At 42.9% G+C, this 24,487-nt stretch overlaps 3 protein-coding genes across 4 annotated transcripts; all 3 read right to left on the bottom strand.

Moving 5' to 3' along the window:
* Positions 1-2,697: 2,697 nt before the first annotated feature.
* On the bottom strand, positions 2,698-10,607 carry LOC144022465 (ataxin-1-like). Of its 2 annotated transcripts, XM_077527292.1 has the most exons (4): positions 9,186-9,233; positions 9,021-9,099; positions 5,410-7,449; positions 2,698-5,032 (listed from the first exon to the last, which is right to left on the bottom strand). In XM_077527292.1, exons 3-4 carry the CDS (start codon positions 7,204-7,206, stop codon positions 4,361-4,363), a joined length of 2,469 nt encoding a protein of 822 aa, XP_077383418.1. In that variant the 5' UTR covers positions 7,207-7,449; positions 9,021-9,099; positions 9,186-9,233; the 3' UTR covers positions 2,698-4,360. The 2 variants fall into 2 exon arrangements, with proteins under 2 accessions (XP_077383418.1, XP_077383417.1); XM_077527291.1 differs by lacking the exons at positions 9,021-9,099; positions 9,186-9,233 and adding an exon at positions 10,290-10,607.
* Positions 10,608-19,875: 9,268 nt separating this feature from the next.
* Positions 19,876-22,259, bottom strand: LOC144022303 (protein FAM8A1-like). The gene is made up of 5 exons (XM_077527005.1): positions 21,776-22,259; positions 21,542-21,662; positions 21,341-21,464; positions 21,117-21,256; positions 19,876-20,251 (listed from the first exon to the last, which is right to left on the bottom strand). Exons 1-5 carry the CDS (start codon positions 22,209-22,211, stop codon positions 20,107-20,109), a joined length of 966 nt encoding a protein of 321 aa, XP_077383131.1. The 5' UTR covers positions 22,212-22,259; the 3' UTR covers positions 19,876-20,106.
* A 1,034-nt stretch (positions 22,260-23,293) lies between these two features.
* On the bottom strand, positions 23,294-24,173 carry fabp4b (fatty acid binding protein 4b). The gene is made up of 4 exons (XM_077527006.1): positions 23,994-24,173; positions 23,745-23,920; positions 23,572-23,673; positions 23,294-23,472 (listed from the first exon to the last, which is right to left on the bottom strand). The coding sequence occupies exons 1-4, from the start codon at positions 24,064-24,066 to the stop codon at positions 23,419-23,421; spliced, it is 405 nt and encodes a 134-aa protein (XP_077383132.1). The 5' UTR covers positions 24,067-24,173; the 3' UTR covers positions 23,294-23,418.
* Positions 24,174-24,487: the final 314 nt, after the last annotated feature.

Below are 24,487 nucleotides of genomic sequence, written 5' to 3' on the forward strand. Positions count from 1 at the left end.
AAGATTACAAGTAAACACCTACAGGAGTTAGAAAAGGACAATGGCTATCACGGTGAATGGGATCATCACATATTGAATTTTACACTGTGCAAGGTCAAGTCAACTCTTAAGGAGAAGGCCAAATTCAAAGATGGTGTCACATTCATGAATTGAAGCAATAACAGGACCACTTTGATGGCTGCATCAATGGAATGATTGAAGAAAGGGCGCCGTGGCACATACAGTACATAGGCTACATAAGGGTTAGAATATCTATACACACACTGTACACATTCTAAGATACAATTTACTGTACAAATCAACACTAGCTGGCTTTCAGTAACTTTCTTTCTCTAAATAGTAGCTCTATCCATCATCAAAAATAAAAGTGAGATAGTTTGTCCAATGGGTGTTTACATTCCCTGCCTCACTATTCCATCATTATATATGTAGGACATGATGATAAACAGTCAGTTGATTATCCTCACCGGGTGTTCCGCCACCGCCTTTGCCAACACCCCACACCCGCCGGATGCTTCATCAAAGTGCTGCTGCTCAGAACGTACACAAACACAAGTGATCATCCAACATAGATTTACCGTCCCGGACACACATACATGCGTACAGACACACACACCCTTCCTGAGTATGAACTGTAAAATTTTGGCTCTATTCTTAAAAGGAAACGAAATAGCAAAAAAGACGGACAGCGCAGAGGCGCTGATGTAGCAAGGTAGGTACTTGAAGACAAGAACGTCATTGAGGAAAAGAGGTTGTTTTTCTACCGCCCCCTCCTGGTTTGTAAACCAGGCCAACCTGATCTAGTTATGACCCTAACAATGTGATCACCTGACTCATCAATCTCCCTCGGCTCTACTTAGCACTCTCTAGCTTTCGAGTATAACAGAGGATATTGTGCTTTAGCCTTCGCCATGCTGATTACTAAGCAGCTGTTTCAAAGACAGAAACAGTTGAACAGAAGAATTCTGAATTTGGCAAAGAATTTCTGAGAACCTTCAGAACCTGAATGAAAATCGGACGACATGGGACAATTTCTGTTTGGGAACGTTGAACAACTCAGAAGTTGTACACTGACTAGGGCCCACTGTACCTGATAAACCCACAGAGCATTGTGCCTTTTTTCCACTGCACAGTACCTCCTTGTCGCTTAGCTTATATGGCTACATGTGTGCGAAGGTTAGCTTACCCAATTGCAGGGCTTTAGCTACGTACGCATAATGTCAGCAAAGTTCCAGGACTGGTGTCACAAAGGATGTATTTCAAAGCCAACTACAAAGTACAAGTTTTCCCCTTAGAAGGAATCCCCCAGGTGACACACTTTCCCAGCCTTCTCTGCAACGCCTTCATGCACTCACGTAGGAATTCTCTGTCATCATAGCCAAGATTCTTCCCTCTCTGCGCTGCTGCCCGGTGCCGGTTTCCGGGGGGGGGTGGGGGGTTCTCGCGGGGGGCCGGGTTCGCGGGGGGGGGGGTGGCGGCCGTCGGGGGGGGGGCGGCTTGTTTGGGGGGGGGTGGAGGTATGGGTGGGTGGGGGGTTGGGTGCTGGGGGTCGGGGTGTGTTCGGGGGTTTGGGGGTCGGGGGTGGTGGGGCCTGGGTCGTGGTGGATGGCGGGTTTGGGTGGGGTGCGGGGGGGTCGTGGGGGGATGGGGGCTGGGGACCGGTGGGGCGCTGTGGGGGCCCGCTGGGCCTCGTTCTGCGGCCTTGGGCTCGGGGGTGTGGGCCGGGGCTGGGGCGGGGGTGTTCCGGGTATCTGGGTCGGCTCGCTGACCGGTGTCCGCTCGGGTGGCTTGGGGGTGGCCTTGGTGCTGCCGCGGCCTGGGGATTCCGGGGGGGGTGGGGGTGGGGGGGGGGGGGGTGCTCGCTTTGCTGGACCGCGGTTGACGGCTTCTCTCTTTGGTGGTGGTCCTTATGCATGCCAGATCCGTCGCACCAGCATCTACTGAAACTCAACAGAAGTACCCTCTCCCTCCCACAGCCCCTTGAATCAGTTGGTGCTGGTGTCTGTGGTTCTCACTTTTCTTTATCTATCCTTCCCTCCTTCCTCTCTTTAGTTTTTCCTCTGGTCACTTGAGATCTTAATTTATTAGAAGTATGAGGTTTCTGGGGTTGGCATAAGACTCCGGTTTTGTAACCACGCAGGAGGGGTCTTGTTGGTGCTGGACTTCACTTTGATGGATTGGATGTACTGGCTTCTATTGATCTCACTCTGCCTTATCGATCCTTCCCTCCTTCCTCTCTTTAGTTTTTCCTCTGGGCTCTTGAGATCTCGCTAAATTTGCTGGAATTTAGAGGCTTCCGGGGTTGGCGTAAGACTTTGATTTTGTAATCATGGGGAAGGCAGGAAGTGTTTGGTCGGTGCTGGATGTCACTTTGATTTACCTTTCTTTTCTCTTTATTTCTTTTTTTTCTGACCTTTTCTCTGGTCTCCTGACCATTTAAATCTCACGACTCTGGCAAGATTCTGAAGTACCTGGTTAAGGCGAAGGGTAATGGGATATTTATAAGGTTTTAGGTGAATGAATGAGTATAAATTTATACGTATTTGCACGCACGCACGCAAACGCACGCAAACGCACACACGCAAACGCACGCACGCACGCAAACGCACGCACGCAAACGCACGCACACATACACACACACACAAAAAAAAAAAAAAAAAAAAAAAAAAAAAAAAAAAAAAAAAAAAAAAAAGAAGGAATCCCCCAGGTGACACACTTTCCCAGCCTTCTCTGCAACGCCTTCATGCACTCACGTAGGAATTCTCTGTCATCATAGCCATCTTGATGTTGTCCACCTCTTGCCTTCCAAGAACCTCATTCTTCTCTATTGTTAAGGAATTCAGATTGGCGTGTTCAATGAGGTTTTGCTCTTCACCGTTTCCCAGAGTACTATTTTGAAGTCAAAAATCAACCATCCTTAGCTAGGAAGAGTACATCAGAGTTGAGCACATACTATGCAGTGGAACTGCGGCACTAGATGCCCGGGGTAGTGAGCCTGCAAAGGGAGCTGGAAGCTGATAGTGAGCAAGAGGATCACTTACTAGCTGTACTGTATTTCCCTCAGGAAACCGAAACAGGGCTAAAAGGGAGAGTGAATTTGATCAGGCTTCTGCTTGACTCCATATGGAGGCTGAGGTTTCTTCTTGTCTGCTGGATGCGTAATAAGGCAATTGTTTGCTGTTGGCTTGCCAGCTTCTGTTCATATTGCAGTTTGGATCTACACTGTTTCAGAAATAGGGGTGCAGTGGGAATCCATTAATGCCACTCGAGAACTCAACCCTACTATACTCAGTCAGGCTAATGGACTCCAAGGTAAAGGTATTGGTGTACTCCCAAGTTGTAAATGTCAAGCGTCAATGGTTCCAAGCATGTACTCTTTGAGGTACCACCCTGTTTTACAAGCTATAGTACCCTTAAAGGTACATAATATACTTTTTTAGAGTGTGCATTGCTGCTATGATTATGCTCCAATTGGTAGTATTTGTTATTGTTTTCCTAGAACAGGTTCTGAAAACATCTTCTCCTGGGCCTGCCTTCTTTCTTTCGATTGGAGCTACTACAGGAATGTGTGATTATGTGACTGCTGTCACACATGTTGCAAATGTCAAATTGTTTGATACTTGTTGCAAGTATCAAATTGTCGAGCATTGTGCTCCTTGAAGGTGCAGCAAACAACACATCCATGACTTCGTAAGTCAGTATTGAGGACAAAAAACGGTGGTTTACATTCATACCTGACCCCTGTGCACCTTATGTGCCTTACTGTTGACAAACACACAGTCACATACACAGAATCTGCGGCAGCACATACACTCCGTGAAAGAAGAATGGATGATAGTCATTGGGAAAAGAAAAAAAAAACAGATGTGTGAGGTGGCAAAGATTTCTGCCATGATTATTGCCAAATTAATATCATCATGAAATCACACAATGGTTGATCTTTGACTCTTAAATGTACAAGCACTCATAACGTCACTCCAGCTAAAGAAACACAAAATCTGATGGCTCGCCTTCTGCACATGAACATCTGTTCTGTGCTTGTTCATGTTTGTAAGTCCAGAATGTGATGGCTGTGGACGATGTGACAACAGAGATCCAGCTCATGATCGATGACACACTTAAAAGGTGTCTTACCAACACTCAAGCTCAACATTCACACTGCACTCATTTTTGCTTACAGCTTGATTGCACTGATTGCACAGTGTGTGCGACCACACACTGTACTTTGTTGAAGGTGTCTGAGCCTGTGGCAGAAATAAAAATGGTGATACTGTGTAAACTCTGCTAAGTTATAGTAGTCTGAATAGAGAGAACACAGAGTAGATAAACACAGTATAAACACATTTCTTCCCTCGATACTCTATAGTTTGATCAAGCATTTTTCTCTGCCACTGCTCGAGTGGCCCTCTATGCTGATTTTCACCTCCTGAGAGATGATGGAGGGTTTGAGCAGAGTCAACGGCGGCTCCCCCTCCACCCTTTCAGTCTGGTCCCGCTCCGGAGCGGACCATCGTCTCTTGCGAACAGTGGTTCTGTCTGGATATCTGGACTGTATTTTGCAGAGCGTGGGCATATCTATATTCTCTGATCCCTGTCTTTTACCTGCAGTTCCAGACATTGCCAACACAGATTCTCCTCCACAGAACCCCTCCACTGATCCAGGATTTAGTTCCATTTCGGTTAGTAACTGCCGACCTGACATGGATCCAGCTATCCTTTCGACACCAGAAGTCTTCATAAGAATACCGCTGTTAATGCTTGTTGTGTTTGGCCTTGGACTGTTGCTAACAGCGGGATCTGTAATGTTGCCGGGGTCAGAGAGTCTTGTGGTCTTCAGTCTAGCCCCCAAAGCCTGGCTGTCTGTTAGGGAGCCATGCCTTAGACCCCGAAGGGTCAGCGACACGCAAACATCACCTACGCACAGCTTAGCGCAGGACAACTCAAAGAGCTGCGTGGTCCGGTCAGGACAGCATGAGGACCAACCCTGTCCAAATACGAAGAAGGGATATTCCACCAACACCTCCACGCACACCTGCAGAAACACATATGTGTACCTGAAGCATTCTCCTAAACTTTAATATTTTGCAGAGGATATTTACGAGGGGGTATACAACAATAGGACTTTGTGCTTGGGTCTGTAGAACATAAATGTTACTTTCCTTTTCTGTTTTACTTACTTAAAGAGCAAGCATATATCAGAGCTTTCCTATTAAACATGTCTGTACGGATACATTTCCTAAATGTTCTTATCTCATAGAAACAATATACTGATGATGTTCACTGCCTATTAATATATTACGAGTTTGTTTTCAACCATTTTTATTCTACCAGTGGGACCACTGAATATTCTATAAAGTGGCATTCAATATAGATAGTAGTGATAGACCATGCATGGAATATGTTTCTCACCTGGGCTTTTAGCTCCCCCACAGAAAACTGTATGACCACAGCATTAGGACTCTGGCCACTATCGATTCGCTCAACAGTGCTGGAGTCAATCTTCAGCTCGCTGCTGATCTCCGCACTCTGGATGAAATCCTCTGTTTTGAGATCCTCCACACGCTTCAACTCCCCATCAGCAAGCTGGATGATTGAGCCTCGCATAAAGAAAGGCGGGAGAGCCACGGGGGAGGAGGGAGAGGAGATGGTGGGAGAAGCTTGGATGGAAGCAGGGACGGGAGCATTGACGGGAACAGTGACTGGAGCTGGGGCTGGGGAGGGAGCTGCCACCACTGCAGGGACTGGGTTGGAAGGCAAGGATGGGGGAGCAGGAGCCGGAGCCACTGTGGGAGCAACGTGATTTCCATCTGACCCTAAAGGCTCACATTTGGAGAGGGCAGTGGCAAGATAGGCATGAGGCATGGCGGTGGATATTTGAGGCGTCGTGGTCGCCGTCAGGGAGCTGACAGCGCGGCTGGTCTCCATTTCTGTGCCGTTATTCGCACTGCTGACTGGGATGAGCAGGGACTGACCACTTGGAATGACCAGGTGCTGTGGCAGTGCCGCATGGTAGCTGACTGCATGCTGGTTGCCACTGGTGATATAGCCAATGATGGGTGCTTGTGTGGAAGAATAAAGACTGGCTGGCAGCTCATCCGGGGGTAGAGTCGTCTGAATGACTGTATGGGGTGTGACAGACTTCATCACCTCTCCTGATGAGAGGGAGGAGAAGGATGATGATCTCGATATAGGTTTCCCTAAACAGATGCCTCCCTTCTCAGTCTGAACTAAGGAAATCTTATTTGAACCATGTTCCTGATCAGCGCTATGGTTTGGCTGGGCCACAAGTACTAAGGAGGTCTGAAGTCCTGATGGGTTCTGGCCATAGTCTGCAGGCACGAGAATGTGTCGGGCCTCATAGCTCTGAACCTGCTGATGATGATTTGCTGGTTGGCTGGGCGCTTTCATCTGTTTGACCACTTCTAGCTCCCCGTTAAGCACACCTTTGGCATGCACGTCTGGTTTCTTTCCGGCAGAACCATCCGCATACTGAACTACCAGCTGGGAGGGTGCGAGGGTGAGCGTTTGAGGGAGCACAGCAGTATGAGGGTGGAGCTGAAGGTGGGCTCCAGGTGTGGAGACACCGGCTCCACTGACAGTCAAAGGTGTTCTGCTATCAAGATGGATGTACTGGCTGGTGACTTGTGGAGAGCTTGGAAGGGAGACGGGTGCAAGCTCTGTGGGAGAGAGGCCAATTTGGAACTGCTGTTCTCCTTTGGCGCCAGGCGAGATCAGGGCAGTGGTGTAACCATCCAGGTGAGGGCGCTGTCCCATAGGGCTGGTATTGGCGGGAACTACATGAGAGGAGATGTAACCGGCATAGGGCCCGGAGCTTATGAACTGAACATTCGGACCAAGCTGAGCAAACTGGATCGTTCCTGTGGGCTGAGGAATGGCTGTAGGATAAACCGCAGGTAGCGAGGCCAGCGGCACTGCTGATAGAGTGGCTGCTGATGTTGGATTAGCGGGAGGAGAAGAGGCGGAAGTAGATGGGATAGGACATCTTGGGCTGTCTGAGTCTCTGAACCTACATCGTTCACTGGCTACGCTTGCCAGCCATGCTAGGTTCTCAGTGTGGGGAGCAGGATTGTGATGGACCACTGGAGGAGTTGACGTAGCCACTGCCACTGGCCTCTGCTCCAGCGCCAGAATTTCTCGCTTTTTAGGCGGCAGGCATCCATTACTTCGCTCCTGATTGGATTTCATTGTGTCAGATCGGTTTTAAATATCTCTCGTTAGCACTTCTATTGTCTTCAGAATCTCTCTCACTCAGTGTTAATGTCTTGTCTCTTTGCCAGGGTGCAATGGATCTGCTGGTGGTCACTATCATACAGCTCCAGGTCTCAATCCAGACAGGGTGGAATCGCTACAGCTCATAAAATGAGCTCCATAAACTTCATGGGGAATCATCTCTAATGGGTGAACTTCTTCCACAATGTTGGCGGGAATCTAATGACAGAGAGACAAACGCAATGGGTAAGTTCATTTTGTGTATACATGGTTTGGTTCCAGAGATTATCAATTTGCCCTGATCACTAGCCATGCAAGGCCAGCTCAGTAAACACAGCTTATCTTTACTAAACATGCGTTTGAAAAGTTCTAAATGGTTGCAATACATCATTTGAAGCTGCAAACAGTAAAGTCCAGGGTGCATTTTGTACTTGCATTGCTCAACTGTCTCTGTCTACTATTGGGTTCACACCCATCAGCATTGTATAAAAATATTTTGGTTATGCAACACTCATTCCTTTGCTTTTCTATTGAAAATGGGCCTTTGAAGACATATGTATGTAACAGTTATTACAATCATGTGTTTCTCAAGTGGTTCTTACAGTGGAGTGCCAGTACTTAAAAGGCAGACATCCACTGATCAACTTCAAAAGTGTGCCTGCTTTCATGTCTGTCACGGTGTTCTGCCTGTTTTTAGCCACTAGGTGTAGTATAAATAGTTACCACGAAACTAAAACTACCCTTGATATAGCAGGTTGACGTTATTGCTCGGGAGCATGTTATTATTTGCATACTTCTTCGACAGTCGTTTTTAAACATCCATTCACAAATTTACAGACAACAAATCCCAGACTCCAACAATGATTTCCATGAGAGAAAGCAGTATAATATTATTTCCAGAGATTGGGGTTTCCCTGGCAACAGTTTGCCTCAGAACATCCATGCTCCTGTGGAGTGTGCATTTCTCTTGGAACGTTTCTTTTTTCTACTCGCCAGGGCCTTCAGTTGAGTCAGTGCAACTGTAAATATAAACGTTTACTCGACTCGGTCAGTTGGGTGCATTTCAGAGGCAGAACAAAACAAGTTGAAATTTAATTGAGGGGTTTTATCACTGATGAATTTTGTTACAAAGTTGCATCCCTGAGCGTCATACTTTAGTCAAGACAGTATGGATATCAACAAGGCAAATGGTCAATATTTGACTGCAGGGACAAATCAACATATTCTATAGCTGCACACAGTAAACACACGAGTTGACCTTGTTCATTTGTTTACTATGATGATTGAATTTTCAAAGCAGAATTCCCATTGGATGACTTTCCACTTGTTTCAACTGTACTTTCCTAGATGTTCTGTTCTTTTATGCAGGCTTATCTTTGGGTCAATGAGCAAGACACAGCTAGGTTGCTCACTAGCTGGAGGCACCGCAGAGATTGAGTGCATGACACACACTCACATGCATGCATAACATTACAATTAAATGAGCATACATAGGAAGTTCACCACACTAGACAAACACAAGTGGCCTACCTAAAATATAGAGCAATCACAAGTGGACCTTGGTCGGTTTCTGTTTGGATGAGCCTATCTCGAGATTACAGGTTACACAAAACTCCGAGCAATGTATGTGATCATAAAGCCTCATACAGCCACCAGATATAACAAAGACTGAGGGGGAGGAGAGGAAAAACGGCAATGTAGGATGATGGATAGAGCGGGAAAGGATTCGGAATGGGGGAAGAGGGAGAGAGAATGGGGTGAGAACGACAGCGCAGCTCCTCCTGACCCACATTGAGCAGCGCCTGCAGCATCAGCCCCCGCCTTGCGATGTCACCGCACTCACTCACACTACCCGCCGCGCAGCATCACCTGGAATGACATCATCATCTCAGCGCGACTAAAGATTACCTAATTTGACATCAAATCGGAAGGCGTCTTCCCCCGCCATCACTCACTGTGCACATGGTCACACGTCAACATCATCTCTTGATCTTCCGGCCTATTATTAGATCGGCGACTAGAAAACGCATGCCCCCTGTGCTATGGAGAACAAAGGCGCGCTTCCAAGACGCGAATGTCACAACGAGTGAACACGGCGTGGACACTCTGCCAAGACGAGTATGATGAAGGGATGACATCAGATAAGGAGGGGCGGAGGGGCAGACGGCATTTTCATATGGTGCGATGGGAGTGATAGTCCCTGACAAAAACCCACACACAACCACGCTCGTACGCAACCGTTGTGTCTCCAGGTGAAAGGCAGATACACGTCCTCTCTTACGCAGCGGTACCCCACTCCCACCCCGCCAACCCCGCGCTCGCATTGATCCTCGGCTTCATAGCAATAACATCTCTGCAGCAGGAAGGCTTGATAATGTAGCCACAATAAAATGACCCTGGACTGACATTCGTGTAATCACTAATGCTTATATTCATATCTCACCTGCTAGACCAGACACAGATTCACAGCCCTGTGCAGCAGTGGCTATATTTAGAAAACAAAAACATCATCATTATCAATCTGAGCATGCATGAAACTGCGGGGGGGAATTACCGAGAAAGGCATGCATGCGGGATTCTCTGCGTATAAATAGAAGCTTGCCTTAATCCCACCACCACCAATACAATACAGTCTGGGTTGTTTGTTTGTTTTGTTTTTTTAAACCCAAAAGAGCCATTTTACTGTCCTGTCCAACGTGTATGTGTCCCTTTAAGAGGCGGACCGGGCCGTGTGCTTGGCTACAGCCAAAGAACAGGCACTGGGGCTGAGGGCTCAGGCTGTTTTGTCTCCACAAATTACTCCAGAGTTCTGCATCAGTGCCGGACACACACAGAACACACACTCGGGCGTGCTGACATGCAGCCCCCCCCCCCCTCCCCTTCCCAGAGCTCCACATCTGAACCGGTTGAACACCTCCCTGTTTTTCTTTTGTAGCATGACAGTAGTGTTATAGTAGCGGGACAGAAAATACTACGATGCCACAAATCAAAAGGCAAAGAGACAAGTCTCCTCCTCCCACCCCCCTCTTCTGCTGGTTCGAGTACTAAGAATAGCTCACCAGTCCTTCCACAGCCACCGCTTGCAGAACATGTGCAACGATTCCTCCTGAGTGAATCCTGGAGACGTGCTTCCCTCGCGGCGTCCTTTGTGCAGCAGAAGCAGAGAGGACCCTGTTTAGGAGTTGCCCCTCCGTTGCCCCTGCAATCGGCCTGATGGCAGAGGAGGTCTCCCCCCTCCGCCGGCCCCCCCTTTCCTGTGCAAAAGCCCACACCAGGTCTTGCGTGCGAGGCTTCTCCAACGTGTGTTATGCAAGGCCACCAGACCGCCAGCTCCCTCTCTCTCTCTCTCTCTCTGCCTGGCTGCCTCTCTCCCCTCTTTCTCCCTGCCTCTCTCCCTCAGTACTCCAACTGACACGGCTCCTCCCCCTCCGCCAGCCCCATCAGCCATCAGGTATTCATTCAAAAAAAAAAAAAAAAACACTACTTGGCTCCGAGCCCAGACGACTACGCTCACACAAGGGAGGGAGGGTGGCAGTGAGCAACAGACGGAGGGACGAAGGAGGGAGGCAAACTCGGAGGGGTTTGCATAGACAGTCATGGATGTGCATGAATATAAAGAACGATTCACATGGGCATATTCATGCGAAGACTCTGGCGCATATGCACGCGCGCAAAACTGACAGAGGATTAAATTGTGGAGTGTGTCAGCAAAAGCCCCTTTAACTCTTTTACTGCCACACGTTATCAAAACGTTATCATTCACGTCATCCTTGAAAACGTCATATTTCATCAGACTTCGTCATCTTTCATTGTAATTTGATCCACGGGCAGCCCATTGAAGAGATACAATGCTGCCATCTGGTGGCCATAGTTAGTTAGTGTTTTTGATTCCACAACCCATTGACCAGGCAGCGCTGCACTTAGATGTTGCAGTGCCCATTGATTAAAAAATAAATAAAATAAAATACAAAAAATGTAGTTGACGTCATTTAACGTTTATGGCGGCATACATTGTAATTTTATTAATCGTGATTAAACGTTTTTGGCAGTCAAAGAGTTAATTCTCTGCCCTTGTTCATTTTCATATGCATTTCCACTCTCCAGGCAAATCTCCATCTAATCTGCCTGCCAATGACTGAGCTTCTCGTCAGCTGGAAAATGACTCAGAGTAACCAACAACTAGTTCTCCTCTGCCTTTTGCCCCCGGAGATATTTTCCCCCCACACCCAGCCACTTGGCCCTCTTCGGTCCACTTTCCCTTGCTGGGCACAGGGCAGCGAGAGAGCGCCAGGCTGCAGACGGGCACTCTAGTGCCAACAGACTGCTATCTGCTCCTCTGCAGGCGCCACATGCAGGGTGGCCCCTCCAAATTGACGGCACGCTGGGGAGAGGGGGGAAGGGGCGTTCAACAAAATCGTACACTTAATAAATATCCTGCGAGGACTTTTGGCTATTATGGAAAGGGTTCCGATGTCTACTTTGGATGACCAAAGATGTGATTTTTTATTTTTTTTTTTATTTTTATTTTGGGCTTTCCCAAAACAACCCAAAGTAATGTCAACGTACATTCAAACTTTGACTGTCTAGTCCAAGGGGTGTCCAAACATTTTGCATTTAGGGGCCACATGAAGAAAAATCAATAGTCGCAAGGGCCAATTTACCATTTCCCAACTTTATTATACACACTAAAATCAATCATTTTTGTATTATAGTTATGCTATAATACCAAATAAAAACATTTAAAATAAACCATGAAAGCTCATGTATATAATGTTATTTGGCAAAGGTCATTTGTCAATAATTATAATATGTTTTAATTAGTTTTATAAATTTAAAATGTACTTTTGAAAAAAAAATGACATTTTTATTTCATTTTGTGAACAAAAATGTTGTTTCAATTTTAGCTTTAGTTTTCTTCGTTGTCACATAAGCATTAAAAAGTCATTAGTACGATTTAATAACAATTAAAAAACGCTTCATTTTCATGCATGCTGCTGCTTTTGAACGTGAGTTCACTGTGTCTCTTCTCATGTTCTTCTCTTAACGCCCTTGTTGATGCTGTTCCTTTTTTTTATAATATCATTAGCGAGTCCAAGAAAAAGCGAAACACATGCGCAGAGAGCAGGCTTTCCCTCCTTAAATTGTTGAACCAGTCAAGCAGGCTAAAACAAGCTTTCAAATGGGAGTTCTAGCAAAGAATGCTACGATGCGTAAAGTTGCGCCGCACTGCGTTTGAGTGTGAATGAAGGCAGAACTCTCAAATCTGTCACTTTGATTTAAGATTTTTCCACTATCGTTTGCATTTATGAATTTCTTCAGCACGAGTCCGGCTTCCGTCGCCTATTTGCAGCGGTTGGATGAAGATTAGCATGTGCTGCAAGTGTAGTACAATCATGTCAAAACAAACAAAATAATAGCAATAGAGTTTTGTATTTACACAAAAAAAAGGTATTACTTCAAGACGTCACTGTACTGCTTCATGTTTACAATCCTGCATTATTGAACACCCACATAGTATCTCACACTACACACTCCCGCGTGCACAATAACACAAGTCGCCTACAGCAACACACTGCACAAAAACCTCCAGTGGCTTCCCACTTGAGCACGATATATGCTGCAAGATTGTGCCCTTTTCCACTCTCAAACTTCCAATTTATCTTTGGAAAGAGCTTTTAACACAACAAATATATCCAAGCCTGAAGTGCCGACAGGTTACCTTGAAAAGGTGGAGGTGTCCACAATGAATGGAATCCAAGTGTCATCACTGGCCTCTGGCTTCTCTGTTTCTTCACCAGCACCCGTTGCTGTGAGATCCTCCTATAAGTGTGGCGGACATGTCCAGACATGTATCACTGATCCACACACAGAAAGCATGATGCAAACAGCCAAGAGCAACAACTGCTGGTTTAATGAGGTCGATGTGCTAATGATGAATATTCATTAGGTCAGCAAACTCAGGTGGGCGTAAATGTGGCTTCTGAGCTCACTTGTTGCATTACAGCATAACATGGCAAATGACAGAAGGCCTGCTGATCTGTTGCGGAGTATGACGTAAGCGCCGGCTTCAGTTGAGTTTGTTTACTTTCAGAACACTGGAATGAATTATTAGCGCGGAAAAGAAATGTCATGACTGGGGCAGCATTTTGTGCGAGTAGCTAGCATATCTATCTCACAGTTCTGAGATTCAGGTCTGAAATTAGTGCTCTAGCTCACCTGAAGAATATAAAGTGGATAAATGGATGACTTAATATTATTGGCATTGTCATTAAGAATATGTAAATCAATAAACAAAACCTTTCGGATGTTGCTCAGAATTTGTGTTATATTTCTTTTCTGGCAATATTTTTTCGAGGATGGTAAACATAAACAAAGAAAAGGACTTTGTTTTAAAAATGAAGCATTCCTGAACAGCAATAGTTCCATTAATTTGCAGTAAATACACATTGAGTTTGGTTTTTGATTCCTAAAATTCATTATAACTTGTAGGTTTCATAATAATAACTCGAATGGGGAAGGGAGGAAAAAAAAGTTAGCACTAGTGATAGAAAGTTTCAGCGGTTTTGAAACTAACATTTTAAAACTGGGGCATACCGTCAAAAGAGTAATCAGCGCATGACTACTGTTGACCAGTCCAGGGTGCAGTGACCCGAATCAGAAAAACCCTGTAGAAAATGGATGCATGCTCTCTTGCTCATTTTTTTTATAACTAAAATTACTGCATATTGTATTTTATGTATTAAACATATAATAGCCTATAAGTTAAAGAAGAAAGGGATGAGGATCATGCTGGTTTGCAAATAGTGACAATACGCATATAACTGACAGCCTTTAAAAAGCACTGAGGGTAAAAACAAAACAAAACAACAACAAAAAACAGCTAAACTAAAATGTGCATTTTCCACAAAAAAACTCAAAGAAAACAAAATTATTATTATTATTATTATTATTATTATTATTATTATTAAATATTTTAAAATATTGGGGGTGAAAACGATATAAAAAAAAACATGAAAAGGTGAATCCACAGCATTGGAACTGCGAGTATTTGGACATGATTATTAATCTCAACAGTATTTTTAAATGCCAGCATTACATATATAAACTTAAATGGACAATGTGTAGAAATTTAGGATTTTCCAGTGTTTATTTTAAAAACCAACTCTTAATTTAAATATGCAAAAAAATGATCTTTTATATAATCTATTCCTAGGTATAGTAATCACTAATTATATTACACTGATCTCTCCTCACCTGACAGAAGGCTGACATGTTTTGCTACCATCTTACTGCTACGGACACCCAAAGGAGACAAATTTAGCAAATATAGTAATTAGTGGTAGGCTTGTGGTCTCTCTGAGGCATCGTGATGCGCATGCTTCAAATTGCACGCGCTTCAAACATAGGTCGGTGCATTCTATTATATCACCACTGGATGTCAGATAATTCTACACACTGTTACTTTAATCAAGTCAAGCTAGCTTATTCAGTGACACTGTGATCTCATTATTTTAGACTAACATTATTCAAGAAATAGAAATAATATAGCTTAGAAAAAAAATATCCATGTAAGATAGGTAACAAGGCCGTTATCTTACAAATAACTATCCCAGAGGAATAGTGAGGCCAAATTTCAACAGTGTCTTTCAAAACAATTACATAATTCTTTAACATGCAACAATAGAACTGCTACACTATACTCTGTTCTATTCTATCCTGTCAGAGGAGGCGGTGATGTGGGAGGGGGGGCACCCTGGGGAAATCCTTTGCATTAGTAAAATAGAGAATGGAGAATAGTGAGTGGGTGTTGGCGTTATGGGAGCATGTGTTAGCAGAGTGGGAGGTAAAACCACCCTGGCGAGGTCCTGTCTGAGAGCAGACCTTCCTCCGGCTGTGACTGGGCACCGGTTCGGAAGTAGCAACACGAACGCTCCAACGCTATGCGGGGAGAATGTGAAAGTGCTTGCTGCCATGGCAACAAGGCCGCTCCACAGTCTCCGGCCCACATTAAGAAAGACGGCTAGCAACGTGGCCGCGCGGCTCAATGGCGGGGAGCATGACACGCTGAAAGAGCCTATTGAGAGCTTGTGAATTAGTTAATGGCCACAGAAGAAAATCAGCAATCCACATGGAGGATGACCTCATTTGAGCTGTTTGAAAATATTACATCTTGTCCTTTTTCTCTATTGTGCCTCAGGGTGAGGAGATGGGCACAGATATTAGTGCTACGAATTAACGTAACAACATTAATTTGACATAAACGCCTTCTACAAAGGTTGTAATAGTATATAAGATTAGAAAATGGCCATCCATATCACTGCAGTGGTGTCCTTAGATGACCTATTTTGGTCTATGATAATGGTGAACCAGACAGGACACGTCAGGACAGCTTGTGTTAGCATTAGCGCCAATACTAGCATTACTAATTTGACGTGTGTACACTTCTTGTATGAACTTTAACACGTAGTAAAATGATATATAATCATGTACGGGACATTCACATATAGTTCCTTGAATGTAAAGTGAGCTAAATATAAAATATTACATTCTGTTACATTCACAATCACAAACAACTGATACATAGCGACATCTAAGCTAACTACACCCAAAGTCATTTGGCTTAGTTAAAAATTAGTTCGTTTGTTCGTGATTCCTCACTGTTGTTTTTAACGTGTGCAAATGATACTGCTGCTTTTAATGCTGAAAACAAGTTGTAAAAAAGGCATTTCAATTTATTTGAAACACTTTAAAAGCCCGGGGAACTTCGTTTCTACATTCCAGGAAATGGTACTGGCTCTTCATTGTATTGGAGGATGTTTATCGCTTTATATCCGGAAAGAAGTTTGGAAACATTTTGTTATTTTAGGCTCTGGATGTTTTTCAAACTAAATTGCTCAAAGCGCAGTTGAGAGTCCTAATATTTTGAATAGGAGTATGTTTCGGATGACATTAAAACAACGTAGACGGTGACTGCGACTGTATTTTAAAAGGGATCCTGCAGAAAATGGCTGCAATGACCTAATAAGGAATTTTAAACAGTCGTTGGCTTGGCAACCTCAGGTTTGTTTTTGGAATATTTGACAGTCAGACGTCTTTTCCAACATGGGTGACAATGAAACGCAATTAGTTTCTTGTGTAGATGCTGAAAGCGAAAATCCTCCGAACAAAACAGGTTTCTTCTTGGCTGAGTCCAAGTGCCAAGACTGCTTTTCATTCAGCTCAAAATAGAAAGTCACTGCTTACGCACGTCTCCACAACATAGTTTAGGCAGCGCCGGGCGGGAGTGATTTGTGGGGGTGGAGAAACAGAATCGCAGGGAGCCAAAAGTATCTGGAAAATGCCAAATGGAGCTCAGGGTGTAAATTATCGGCCATGTGAACAGCCCAGGCAACTCCCACTTCGGATAAAAGCAAAGCTACATTCAAACATGTATGTAACATTGATTTACATGGTGTGTCACGTGATCTGGATGCCTGTGTTCATATAAGGAACCAACCATCACTTAAATGACCTCAGTGACCCCAGTGAAAGCCTGCCCACTCCACCTCCTCACGTTATACAAATGAAGCTTACTTACTTACTCACTTTCTTACTTACTTATTGCAGCAGCATCACTACCGCATTACAACAGCAGAGGGCAGCACTGAATACAATTGAAATTTAAACACTCAATCTACTGTAGATAGATATATTTAAGTGTACATTTCAAATCGATGATTAGGACGATGAAAATAATGTAACACATCCATCCATTTTCTGAACCACTTATCCTCCTCACTGGGATTAAAATGGTTAACAAATGTCAAGCATATTTTCCTTGTTTACACAATAATTTCTTTTCAGCAAATGAAAATCAGACCAAGCAACAGTGTCATCAAAGGGAGACAGGAAGTACTCCAAATCAGTCCTCCATGGTTGTCAAGACAACTGTTTTGGTAAAAATCAACACAATACTAAATACAGAGAACTAAAAGCAGGCTAACCAAAAGGTTATTTAATACCCACGCTCGCATGGGAACTTCATGATTGTGCATCACTCATCGTGAGTTTTCTGCTTTGCCTCGTGTCTATTTTTGTAACAGCGGCGGAGCTCGGTGTGCCTCTGAAAATGTGCTTTATTCATGTCATGGTAACGCTTATTTATTCACCAGCCTAGAAATGAGTTCATTCATAATAGGTTGGCCAGGCGCCATATTGGAAAAGTACGGTAGGTACATGGCGGATATCAATTCTGCTTTGGAAGCAAAGACAATGACACAGTGCTTTATATTTATGTATCACATGTCAACTTCAATGACACCTTTGGTGATGGATTTCAATTACTCCAGCCATCTATTGCTCTGTGGATTCATCCAGCTACTGTTGGTATAACTATTATGAAGTTATGACTCTAATTTACAAATACAAGGTTGATTCTCACAGCAGTTTGCATGAATTATTGGTGTACAGTAGCTAATGGTGCTTGCCTAACCCATGGTCAGATTTATTGTGCATTGGCGTAGTTTAACACAAAGGTCTGTCATAAATTGAAGCAATGAGTTCTCAAAAATCTTCCTCCTGCAGATTCTCACTCAAGATGGGGGCCACAAATAGATTTCGACATGGGACGTTGTCAGCCCACTGTAGTTATTTTATATAAAAGAGTTTTATCAAAAATTATGTCTGTTAAAGATAGCGATGTTGAAGAGGTATCAATTAACGTCTGTTATTGCAATTGTACAGTACTGCATGCATCATACTTAGTGACTGTGTTTTGAAGCGGCAGATTTTGAAGCGTATGAATGACGAGTGAGCGTACACTAGGGGGAGCCAAATTCATAAAGATGTCAACAAATATTCTAAAAGTCTGCATTTGGTAGGTAAAGCTTATCACGTTAGAAGTTGGACGTATTTTTCGATATTAAATTTGGTTTGTGCTCAATAATGTAATTGCAAAAGGCTGAAAAGTTTGCAAGTTACTGCTGCATTCGAGGACGGTCGAAAATCAGAAACATCCGAGTTGGTTTTTCCCAGTTCCAACCTAAAAGCGTTAGAGGCGAAAGTAAACAATCAAAATGGCGGATAGTGGTAATTTATTTTTATTTTTTTTACCTTCTCGTAATTTTGCTTCATTTGTTGTTTTTATCTTATTTCATAAGCATTCCATACAGTTCAGTAGTTCACCGTATAATTTCATGCAGGTAGATAGCGGCATACTGTCACGTACTTTGCATTAAATGAAGTTATGTCGAATATCGATGAATGAAGAAAGCTATCTAGTTTTATACTCAAGCAAATTGTGTTTTACCATGGGAAACCATTGTAGAGTGACGTCACTTGTCCATCGGTGAAGTCGGGGTCCTTTTTTTCTGACTTCGCAAATGTAATTTTCAAGTTCAAGGGGGCGTTCCCGTACACACTTCCTGGTTTGAATTCGGAAAAGTCCGACTTCCGACCATCCTCGAAACATTTAATTAAACAAAACAAAATAAAGAGCAATTATTTTTTTTTACACCCAAAGGATGCAAGCACATTTTCTTACTTTCCGAATTGTAAAGCTTTATTTGCTCTGAATTAATCTTTTACTTTATGAGAATTAATAGCATTTTTGTACGAACAGGCAAAAGGGGAAAAAAACAGCAAATACTTTTTTCATAAAAACAAGTCAACCAACTGCACAAAACTGTTTAAGTTATAGCCATAATAGGAGACAATTATGATTGAAAATCAGGTTTAAGTTAAACGACATTTGTGATAATCCCTTGTATCTGCCGAGCTGATGAATTAGAGACGTTTGACAAAATGTTAATCATGCACTTAGTGGTCAACACAACACTGCTTGTTTGAGACTGCTCTCATGAAAAAATTGTTGTGATTATTTTTTTATACAAAAAGACTGGTGGGCTTTACGTTGAAACCTGTAAAGTCAAATGTCCCCGAGGTCATGCAATTTAGGACATGAAAGGAAAAATATTTCTCAAAAAGTCACTTCTGCCATGACCTCGTTGTTCCTCATGAGTGCGCCGTTCTGTGAGCATCATGTTTTTCTTGTTGCAACACTTAAACGAGCAGCCTCAACAGGATCGTGAGAAAACGTAAAATCACTTAATGTACAACAAGCAGATTCAAATTTAAAGCTGTCAGACGGCATTGCCATATTATCACATAAAGGGAGTGCATTATTTTTTCCTTTAACTTCACTTCTTTTTTTAAGAATGCTTATAAAAATCTGATGTGAATTAGTTTCACTTTGACATTAAAGACTCGCTGTTTTTGCATTTTAAAAACATTCAAAGGTTCACTTGCATTCTGGAACATAGCATGTATGACCTTAGCAGTTTTGCTGTAGTCCAATTCAATCAACCACACATTTTTCTAATTACATAAAATTACCACGATGAGCCAAATTGAGGAAGAGTTCAAGCTTTAAAACACTGAATAAACCTTTGAAAAATAAAAGCCCTTAAGCACCTGAAACGATGAGCCAAACCCAAAGACCCAGTGTTTCAAATTATTTCACAGGTAGATACTGATGCTATCATGTTATAAATACATGAATTCGTAACTTAAATAGTGAGTGAATGAACAGTCACCCCGACCTAAAATAGAATTAAAAACAAAAAAAGTCAAATCATGTATTTATGAAAAGAGATGTCATACCCCCCATATAAAAAAAAAAAAAAAAAAAAAAAAAAAAAAAGACATGAACTTGGCACAGAGACGCATGCAGCCGATTGGTCAGACACAAACCGAGCGCAGGCTGTGGCGCATCCTTCCATAAGACCCTCGTTATGAAGCCCTGGTGCACACTGACCAGAAATAAGTTCTGCGCAGATTTAGCTTCAAACACTTGACGCAGGCGGCGGTGATGATGATGATGATGATGCTCGTCTGGGGTCATCTGACCCTGGAGCGCTTGACAACAATGGTGCCGGCGACCATGTCGTAAACAGTCCTGTTGTGCTGGAAGAACAGAAGTGTGACGAAAGCTGGGAAGAAGAACGCGATTGAGAAGTTCTTGCTCAGGGCTCGCACCGTTGATCTGACAGGAAAGATGGAAAGATGCATCGTTAGAAAGAGACGGACAATGTGAAATCAAATCTGTCACAATTGGTTCTTTTTTTTTTTTTTTTTTTAAATGGTAATGTAAGATGAGTTACAAATTACATCAAAATGCTTCAGGATCATAGTAGGATAGAGTTTAAATTACTTAGAAGTAATTACAAACATAAAGGACAGCATCTATTACTACACATGGTCCTAAAATAGGTGGTGACTTTATTTGAGGACTTTCAAATTTGTCCACCAGATGGCACTATTTTTCCCCCCATTCAAAACATGCAGCAAAATTAAATTTCACACTTTAACTTTTAGTGTGTGCTGCAGTGTAAACATTTAAACAAGGTTTGATTTATTCAAAAATAAATATTGTGCAAAATGTTCAGACAATAACATACACTGATTTTGAATTAGTTTTAACGTAAATTAAACATACATAGCTTTTGCTCAACTTAAATGCCATTCATAGCTTATGCAAAAAACAAAAAAACACATAGCTTGTGCAAAAAAAAAAAAAAAAAGGTACCGTACTCATAGCTTTTGCTCAACATAAATGTCATACATAGCTTGTGCCAAAAAGCTACTCATAGCTGTTGCTCAACTTAAATGTCAAATACTTAGCTTGTGCAAAAAAGCTACTCATAGCTTTTGCATAACTTAAATTCCACATAGCTTGTGCAAAAAAAAAAAAAGCTACTCACAGCTTTTGCTCAACTTAAATGCCATACATAGCTTATGCAAAAAAAGAAAGCTACTTATAGCTTTTGCATAACTTAAATGACACATAGCAGTTTTTTTGTGTGTTATTGACTTCCCGTTTTCACAGATAATAAAATGGTTCCACTCACGCAGACAGAGAAACATCAGTTGCCGGCACCACGAGGACCCGGTTGGGCTGAACCAGAACCGATGTGTCACATGTCACAACTCGGAGTCCAATCAGGAATTTTCCCGGGGTGGCTCCTCCAGCTCCCCAAATACAAACAATCTGCAGGGACATGGCAAGCTTGTATGACAATTCAAATTTGAAAATTACATTGCCTGTACTGTGTCAACAATCATGACTCGTTACCTCATAGAAGCACACTAATATTGGATACACGAGCGCAACCAGCATCATTTTCTGCAATTCCTCCATCGACGTTTCCTCATCTATATCGTCTATGATAAAATGCATTGCAAACTTGGACACGTCTCTAAAAGAAAGAAAAGCAAGAGATGCTGTTTTATATGACAAACCTCAAGGACCATCTTTGCCACTGCATGAACTTACTTGATTCCACTCAGGTGCATAATACTGATGATAATGGTCGCTTTGATGAAAAACAAGATGAAGAAGTCCACAATTTCAGCCAGGAGTCTTTGGAGAGGTGACGGGATTGTGTACTCTCGACCTGGAGAATGGATTAGAAGAGTGCATGGTCAAACAGTACATGCAGAAATTAGCGGGTAATAAACACTATTGCAAAAAAACTTGCATTGCATGCATTTATTTTCTCCTATTTACCTGGCCTCCGTGCGTTTCCATTCTCCTGTGGCAGCTGCTGCGGATGAGTGTGCACTGCAGCACCGCCCGCGGCTTCACCTCCTCGGCTACTCGGGGAGCCGTAGGCGGCCACATTGGGCGACAACGGGACACCGAAGTACTGAGCGTTGGGATCGAGACGCGCCGTCGACGTTCCGCTGGCCGACTGCAAAACACACGGGTAGGACATGGCTGCTGACGCCGCCAACCAGCTCTGCCAAGTCACATAGCCGGTGGAGTACTGGCACATCCACGCCTGTAACTTCTCGCAATACTCCGCGGTGGTGCAATTTTCAGGTACATCTTTCTCGTCTTTGGTCTTGCGTTTTCTCTGTAGGTCGTCTCCGACGCGACGTTTAAGCGCATTAGGAGCTTTACTCTTATCGGAGTCCATGTTTGTGTTTTCCGTTTCCGCCATGTTGGATGAGGTGACGCAATGTTTACGTCATTCCGGAAATAGCATGAGTCTTGAGGGGAGGGGTTTTAAATTTGACTTAGTAGTAAATTCGATGTTTTTAACTTTTAAACGATTTTTATTTATTTTTTTTTAAACACATGTCGAGTTAAGACAATGTTAGTTTAAAAAAATAAAAAATAAATCCTTCAGACAATTCCCCCCTTCAAAAGAAAAATGGTACAGGCCAAATTGTCCAACGCATTAAAATGAAAACTTGGAAAGTTTAGTCACCTTTTGAAAACTATAAATGACTTGGCATTCATAGACGAAGTTTAAAAAATAAAAAAAAGTGTAAAACATACAATTAATGTATCCATAATTTGTCATTTTAATACAAAAAAAATGTTCTTTGGAAAATGTACCAATTGATGAAAACTAAATTTAAAACCTATCACCAAATCAAATACATAATGTAAATGCTCAGTAGAACAGATTACAGTGGACCACACTTAGCCCACCCCTTGAATCATAACAGTCCCCCACATGCTTAAAAACTAAAAATATTCAAGATTGATTTTGAAATGTTAGCCAAGATTGACTCAAACGTATTTAAAGAGGCCATTATGTTCGCCAGTCATCAAGTCTGGCGCACCAAGAGCCCACTGCCCCAAAGAGGCTTAATTAGGACACGCGCACTTGCTTTACTTCCAGTCTGTGCATCTGAAGACAAGAGGCCAAGCAAGTGAAGGGTCATAGCTTTGACCTCTACACTGTTATTAAGAATTGTGTCCTTGCTTGAACAAAAGACCATTGTCAAGGGGTGGGGGGTTTAGTATAAGGCTTCAGAGCGACCAAATGTGACTTGGTGAACACAAAAATCCACTAATAGTCTGAAGTCTTAAAATTGGCACACAGTCACAATATCCTGTTCAGTTGGTCAACCCAAATTCCTGTTAGGCACAAAAGAAGCCTTAAGAGTCTAATTCTTAAGACTACTCACATGGTCAAAGAATTAGTCTGTTATTTGCTGACACGACTGTTGCAAATTTACTACTCGTTTTAAAAGTTTTGGGATAGATATACACACAAAACACATTCAAAAAGAAATTGAAGTTTGTTTAGAAACAAACAGTTCTTTAGATTTTATTGTAAACTTTTTTTTTTTTTTGCAATTGTTCATTGTAGTTCAACATACATTAATTGATGGAAGTAAAAACTACTTCCAAGTCTAAGCTTCTTTCTCATAGGTCCTCATTGCAAGAACATCACCCATGATGCATTTCTGCAGAGACAGGATTCACATAAGAGTTAAAAGTTGCACAAAAACATTGTCTCTTGATATAGTGACCTTTTTTTTTTTTGAAAGCCTTCAACAACTTACAGCCGTCAGTTTGCCATCCTGAATCTCTCGTTCCAGTGTTGTAGACTTGCCATCCCACGTCTGCTTCTGCACTAGTTTGCCATTCTCAAACGTGATGATGGTCTGCAGACAGCATTTGCTTTTATTGCATGCAAAATTTGCAATCTGAAGAAAATGCATGCATGAAGTCCCACCTTGGTGTTTCGGTCATCTGCAGTGTTCTCGTCAAATTCCTCGTTGAGCTTGAATTTGATTTCTTTGGTCTTGAAAGTGCTCTCGGACCTCATTGTGATGAGGCCTGCATCGTCCACGCTGAACACAAGGTTGGGTTTAGCCATGTTGCCCATCTGTCGGGTGGCAAAGCCAACACCTTTGTACCAAACAAAATTCACTGCAGTTAGCACCACATTGTCTAAGAATGCGAAAGTGGAGTTTAGCCTTACCAATAGCCTTCATGTATTCATCAAAGTTCTCGCTGGCAGTCAGCTTCCAGGTTCCGACAAACTGCTCAACCATGGTGGAGTTTTAAAGATGACTATGTGACTGCAACACAATATTCAATTCTCCCTTTGGTGCAGGACGCAGACGAGAGAACAAATTCACACTGAGGAATTGTCACATTTGAAGCCCGGTGGAACGTGTGCTGCCCAATCAGGAGAGCAGGTGCTGCCGTTGCCATGGTGACAGTGGGATTAAGAGGTGTGTCTTAAAATCAAATTCTGGTGTGTTTCGGATCTGAAGGGGATAATGTAGTGTTTCTATGTTTTGAGTTGTTTTGACAAGCTAACACATTTAGATGTTAGCGCAAGACGTTGTTTTATTTTTTATTTTTTTATTTTATTTTTATTTTTTTACAATCATTCAGTACCACTGCTGGATGAAGTATGGCCCGGGGACCACATACTGTTCTGTTCTTGAAGCCAGCCTACTGAGCATT

The sequence above is a fragment of the Festucalex cinctus genome, chromosome 7, assembly GCF_051991245.1.
Source record: "Festucalex cinctus isolate MCC-2025b chromosome 7, RoL_Fcin_1.0, whole genome shotgun sequence".
Taxonomy (NCBI): domain Eukaryota; kingdom Metazoa; phylum Chordata; class Actinopteri; order Syngnathiformes; family Syngnathidae; genus Festucalex; species Festucalex cinctus.